General features: G+C 63.9%; 1 protein-coding gene across 1 annotated transcript; it reads left to right on the top strand.

Moving 5' to 3' along the window:
• The first annotated feature begins 792 nt into the window (after positions 1-792).
• Positions 793-6,004, top strand: LOC135579958 (ubiquitin carboxyl-terminal hydrolase 36-like). Its single transcript, XM_065070012.1, has 11 exons — positions 793-1,306; positions 1,380-1,601; positions 2,348-2,458; positions 2,753-2,855; positions 3,188-3,255; positions 3,626-3,696; positions 3,880-3,962; positions 4,288-4,399; positions 4,688-4,828; positions 5,100-5,200; positions 5,503-6,004. Exons 1-11 carry the CDS (start codon positions 793-795, stop codon positions 6,002-6,004), a joined length of 2,028 nt encoding a protein of 675 aa, XP_064926084.1.
• Positions 6,005-6,330: the final 326 nt, after the last annotated feature.

Here is a 6,330-nt window from a genome sequence, read left to right as displayed (position 1 = left end):
GAAAGGGACCGATAGGGCAGTCTCTGGTAGGGTATCAGCCACCCCAGGGTGAGGCTGGGTGACATTCTGGTGAGCTGAAACCTCCAAAGGCGGGGATCACCGAGAGTCCCCGGGTGTCCTGCTGCAGGGCAGCACCACCCGCCTGCTCAGTTTTTCCTAATGCTCCGTTCAAAGCTCCCTGGAGGGTGTTGGTGGCTGCTGCCTCTGTCCCACCAGCCGCCACTGCAGAAGGGTTTGCCTCCCCCATCATCTCCCCAAGCAGGAGTCGCTGCTTTTCCAGTGCCCTGTGTCCCCTTCAGCAGACTGAAGAGGCCCAATTGACTGAGCTGCTCCACAAAGCTCAAGTGCCCATGACCCCACCATGACAGATGTTCCTCTGGACCTTCACCCGTGTCGTGGTTTAACCCGAGCTGGCAACACAACCGCGGCAGCTGATCGCTCACCCACTACCCCTTCCCCTCCCAATAGGGGAAAGAATCGAAAGTGAAGGGAGAAATTTGGACTGAGAGAAACACCGTTTAGTAAAATAAAAAAATGCTAAGAGACTTCTAGTAAATATAGATAAACCCATCATAACTCCCACGCCCTTCTCCTCAGGACTGCTCAGCCGGTCACATCCCAGCCTGTCCCGGGACACCAGGTTTGCTCCGCCCCCAGCGCACACCTTGCGCCTTGGCCTTGTAAGACTTGCAGAGGCTTTTGTTGGCCAAATCCACCACGGTGTCCAGGTTCCCCTGCACTGAAACCACAGTGTGTGACCATTTAATGATTCTGGGGCGTGGCCGGAGCGCGATGACGTCACAACAAGCCCGGCCCCCGGCAGGCTCCGCCCCTGGCGTTGCCGGGACGCGCAGGCGCAGCTCAGTCCTGTTCTGGACGCGGAGCGGAGCGGACGGCGAAGGCGAGGGGAGGAGTCAGTGGGCCGAGCCGAGCGCGAGCGACCGCAGCGAAGGGCGGGACTTGAGGAGGAGGCGCGGGAAGCGTGTGTGGTGGTGGAGAGGGAGAGGCCGAGAGACCGGCGCGACCTCGAGGCGGTGGCACGTGCGGCGACACGCCATGGCGGGCACGGCGAAGCCGAGGGAGCTGCTGAAAGCGCGGCGGGACGCGGGCAAGGCCGGGGCGCTGGGCCGGCTGCTGAGCACCTCGGCCACGAAGGTGCTGCTGCACAAGATCGAGTTCCAGCCCGCCAGCCACGGCTTCTCCGGCCAGCCGGAGCTGCTGCGGGCCAAGTACCTGCTGCTCAACCCCCGCACCGAGCCCGCCGAGCACCCCCGCGGCGCTGAGGAGGGACAGCCGGGCAAGCAGGGTGGGTGCAGAGGGCCGGGGGGCTCTCCCTGCGCTGCGCAGCCCGCGGCTCACCCGCCTCTCTCTCCCCGCAGGCAGCGACCGGACCCCGGGGCGCCTCGGGGACGGCGTCCCTGCGCCCCAGAAGGGGCTGTTCCCTGCAGGGCGCCTCGCCATGCAGTGGCAGCGTGTCCAGCGCATCGGCGCCGGGCTGCTCAACCTGGGAAACACCTGTTTCCTCAACGCCACCCTGCAGTGCCTCACGTACACGCCACCGCTCGCCAACTACCTGCTCTCCAGGGAGCACAGCCGCACCTGTGAGTGGGGAGGGGAGCGCCCGCCTGTCCCGGGGCTGCGCTCAGCACCCTGCGCACGGCTCTGCCGGGGCTGTGCGGCTGCCGGGATGTGCCTTCTCTGCTCCCTCCTGCCCGTTTCTCCGTGGAGAGGACATTCCTGCATACGGGAGCATCCACTTTTCCTGGCCGTAGCAGTGTTCCCGAGCTCTGCATCCTGCGTCTGAGAGGCTCTGTCTGTGCTGGACACAGCCAGGACTAAGATGGGTCTATGAGGGTCTGAGCAGGGGTCCCAAACAGCCGCAGCCTGTGGGGACCGTGTGAGCGCAGGGCACAAGGCTGCGTACAGGCTGCAGGTGGTGTTCACAGGCGGCTTTGAACGGGAATCTGGTGGGCTCTGCTCCGAGCCGTGACCGAGGGGAGCACGTGGGGCTCACAGCCCTGTCCGTAGGGCTCCGGTGGGATCGACCCCTCAGGGCTGACCCGTGGGCTCATCAGCGAGTCCCTGTGCCCTGTTTCCCCTCCACGTGGATGCTGTCTCATCTGGAGGGTTGCAGCGACTGGTGCTGTGACTGGGGCTGTTCCAGCCGGGGTGGTGTGTGCTGGTCCCTGTGACCCCGGGATGCCCCAGGGCTCTGCTGCAGCACAGAGCTCATAGGAAAACTGAGCGTGGATGAGCCGTGCTGGACCAGAGATTCCCTGTCCCCTGTACTGCCTCCATCTCTCCTGGGTTTGTCCTCAACGTCCTGTCTTCTCCTCTCCCACTCCAGGTCACCAAAGCGGCTTCTGCGTGACATGCGTCATGCAGAACCACGTCACGCAGGCGTTCGCGAACAGCGGCAGCGTGATAAAGCCAGTGTCCTTTGTCCGAGACCTCAAGAGTAAGGATGGCTGCCCTCGCGTCCCCTCCTGTAGCCGTGCAGGAGGGCAGAGACTATTGCAGGAGCAGAACCTTTGAGATCAGGGCAGGTCTTGGCAGAGGTTCTTCCGAGACGACTCACTGAGCCTGCCAGGGCCTTCACGGGCCTTGTGGGGCTTCCCCCACGGCCCACATGAGTCTGACGTCTGGTTTGGGCCGAGGGAGCTCAAACCCCGCAGTCGCTGTCCCGAGGGAGGGCGGGAGGACCTGCCTCTGTTGCAGCGCGTGCTGCGGCTGATCCCTCCCTCTCCTGCAGAGATCGCCCCGCACATCCGCTTGGGCAGGCAAGAGGACGCACACGAGTTCCTCCGTTTCACCATCGATGCCATGCAGAAGGCCTGCCTGCCCGACTGCACCGAGTATGTGGGGCCTCTGGTGGCCGTCACTGCCCTTGTCTGCTGGTCCCCTGTGCCCGCGGGAGGGGACTGTGGGGTGAACGTGTCCCCCGGGCTGGGCTCATGGAGGGAGGTGCTGACTCCAGGGTCTGGGGTGGATGGCCCAGCTCTCTGCCCCTCTGTCACACAGCCCTGGGCTGCTGTCTGCCTTCTCCCGACACCTCCACCCCAGCACAGCTGCGGTTCTGTCCCCAAATCCTGTGACTGGGCTGGGTTTGGATCCTGAGGACACAGCGCTGGCCCGTGGGGGTGGCTATTGGGGCGGGCGCTGTGTGATTCCGAGCTGCCGTCTCTAGGTTGGATCGCCAGACCCAAGCCACCACCCTGATCCACCAGATCTTTGGCGGTTCCCTGCGGTCCCGTGGTGAGTGCTGGCTGCCAGGGCCTGGGCCTGTGACTCTCAGGGCTGCTGTTTCCCCGAGAGCCTTGCAGTAACTTGGGAAAGTCACTAAGCATGTGCAAATTATGCAGAGCTGCAGCTGGTCAGTCTTTTGGTATCTGTGGGTCACGAAGCTGCTGGCTGTGGGTCCCCAGCTCATTGCCACCAGCAAAGGAACCCACGTTGCCAGCTGTCCCGCAACACTTGTTGTCCCAGCACGTACAGACTGCGAATGCTGGTGCTGCCGTCCCAGAGCCCAAACGCGGAAAAGGGCAACACGGCAGCCGCCTGCGCTGTGCTGGGGGTGGTGGTGCCGTGTTGTGCCAGGGGGTGCTCACTGCTCGTTCTCTTGCAGTGAAGTGCTCGATGTGCAAAGCAGTCTCGGACACCTTTGACCCCTGTCTGGACCTGCCGGTGGAGATCACGGTACCGGGGCAGGGTCAGGTGGGGAGGAGCTCTGCTCTGCAGGGGATGTTCCTGCAGCTGCACCGCTACTGCTCGAGGCTGTTTAACCTGCCAGTGTCAGGCACGGTGCAGGCAAGAGGGAATCAGCTTCTGTTGTTGCGCTGCCTCCTCTGCCTGGCCCTGACCTCTCCTCTGTCCTGGCAGCAAGCCGCAAACGTAGAGCAGGCACTGGAGCTGTTTGTGAAGCCAGACCTGCTGGGCGGAGAGAACGCCTACCTGTGTGACAAGTGAGTGTGCGGGGCTGGGGCGGGAAGGGGCCGCGGGTGTGCTGGTGGGAAGCAGGAGGGCAGCTGCAGTACAGGAGGGCTTCTCTACCTGCTCCACCGCTAAACCGTGAGGTGCGTGGCTGTGAAGCCTGCGATGAAGCCTGTCACTCCTCATCTCCCCCGTCTTGAGACGGGGACCTGAGCCAGCAGACCTGGCCGTGAGCAGGTGCCCTGGAGCAGAACCCGCTCTCACCAGGGTCATTTCCGTGGGGTTTGTGGCTTGGCCAGGGCTGACAAGCACCTGGGTGGTGGAACAGCGTGAACAGCTCAATCTCTCCCTGTGCAGATGCAAGAAGAAAGTGTCGGCAACCAAACGCTTCACCATCCACCGAGCGCCCAAGGTTCTCACGCTTGCTCTGAAGCGTTTTGCTGACTTCACTGGAGGCAAGATCACAAAGGTGAGTGCTCAGCAATCCAGAGCGGGGCTGTGTCCTGTCCCGAGGCCCTGCTGCCCCGAGCAGGGTGGGAGGTGGTTCTGTGCGCTGGCGAGCTCTACCGCAGTCCTGCAGCCCTTCCCCAGCTGTGCTGTGCTGTGGTGGGAGTTTGGCTCATCCCGGCATCTTCCTCACCGTGGGCTCTGCCTGGGGAGAGTGGGTTCCCCCTCCCTCGCGAGACGGGACTCGTAGGACAGCTGAGCTGCTCTTGCCATCTGCTGTGCAGGCTTCTGAGACATCCTCTCTCTGCAGGACGTGGGCTACCCTGAGCTACTGAACATCCGCCCGTACATGTCCCAGACCAGCGGGGATCCGGTCATGTACGGGCTCTACGCGGTGCTGGTGCACTCGGGGTACAGCAGCCACTCAGGACACTACTACTGCTACGTGAAGGTGAGCCCAGGGCGCTCTCTTGGCACCTCTCTGTGCTGGGGGTCGGCAGGAGGATGCTCAGCAGTGGTTCGTGGTGTGGAGCACTTGGGGGTACGGGTTGTGCTCCGTCACAGGAAGTGTGGAGTTCTGCTCTTGCAGAGACCCCTCACCTGCCTGGGGTCACCTGGGGGTTTTGGGGAGCGGAGCTCTGCTGACGGGCGCTGTTCCTGCTGCTCCTCAGGCCAGGAGCGTCCCTGGACACAGCCCAACCCCGTTCTCTCTCCCTCTGCAGGCCAGCGACGGGCAGTGGTACCAAATGAATGACAACGTGGTCCGCCCCAGTAACATCAAGGTGGTCCTTAACCAGCAGGCGTATGTGCTGTTCTACCTCAGGTGAGCGTGCCCTGTGTCCCCGGTCCCTCTGTCCCTGCTCAGCGTGTGGGACAGGGCTGGGGGCACATGCCTGGGTGTGGGAAGGAGCTTGGCCCAAGTAGCCCCAGTGCCCACGTGTATGTGCTGGCTCGGGGGAGGGTGACAGAGAGAGCTCCAGCCCCTTGTTGTGGTTTTCCTGCAGATCAAGAGCTCCTCACCTCCTTGGAGCTTCTGGCTCCTGGTTCTCGTGCGCAGCTATGATGAGTATGTTGCAGTCACTCAGACACTGGCGGTTCACACGTGCCCTTCTCTGCCTTCCTCAGGATCCCCAGCCCCGGGAAGAGCTCAGAGGGTCCCGTTTCCAAAGCTGCCTCCAGCCTGCCTGGCCGTGTCAAGCTGCCTTCTGGGTCACCGTCACCCAAGCTGGCCCTGAAAGCCAAACGCGCGGCTGCAGCATTTCCCGGTGACGCAGCCCAGAGGCCCAAGAAGCCGCGCTCCTTGCAGCCGCCACCCGCGCCCAGAGCGGCTCCAGGACTTTGCAGCCCCAGTCACACCAGTGGGGCCAAAGCGCAGGTTCCCCGGAAGCGCTGCTGGGAGCCCGGGCCCCTGCCCGCCTCCCCTGGGCTGCCGGAGCCCATCCCTGGCCAGGAGCCGTGGGGCAGCGGGGAGAACACCGGGACACCGGCAAGGGACCCTCGCAGCAGGGCTTCTGCCAGCCTGGTGCTGGCAAAGCTGAAAGCCTTCTTGTCGGCCAGGGCTGCTCCGCAGCCCAGCAGCACCATGTCACCACCACCGGCCAAGAAGCTGGCGCTTTCCGACACATAGGTGAGTCTGAGCTTCTGCCCAGAGACTTTAGTAGGTGCCTCGTGCCTCTGGATCCGGCGCTTGTGTTGGGGAGTGCAGGAATGATGCTGGTACCTTGCTAAGCAGGAGGCGGGCGGGGAGAGCCCCTAAACCCCAGGGCTCTGCCCTCCCTCTGGGTCGGGGTGCGGGGCCAGGCCCCCGCTCTTGTTCCCATCCCTGCAGAGGCTGGAGAATTGGCTGCTGCCTCCTTGCTCAGGACGGCGGGGTGGCTGCGCCAGTCCCTGGAGCGGGGCGGCCTTGCCAGCCTTGTCAGGGCAGCGTGTCCCCGGGGGCGATGGGAGCTGGTG

Source organism: Columba livia, chromosome 7 (genome assembly GCF_036013475.1).
Source record: "Columba livia isolate bColLiv1 breed racing homer chromosome 7, bColLiv1.pat.W.v2, whole genome shotgun sequence".
Taxonomy (NCBI): Eukaryota; Metazoa; Chordata; class Aves; order Columbiformes; family Columbidae; genus Columba; species Columba livia.
Note: the sequence above shows the minus strand (reverse complement) of the source record. Positions and strands in the feature narration are given on the sequence as shown.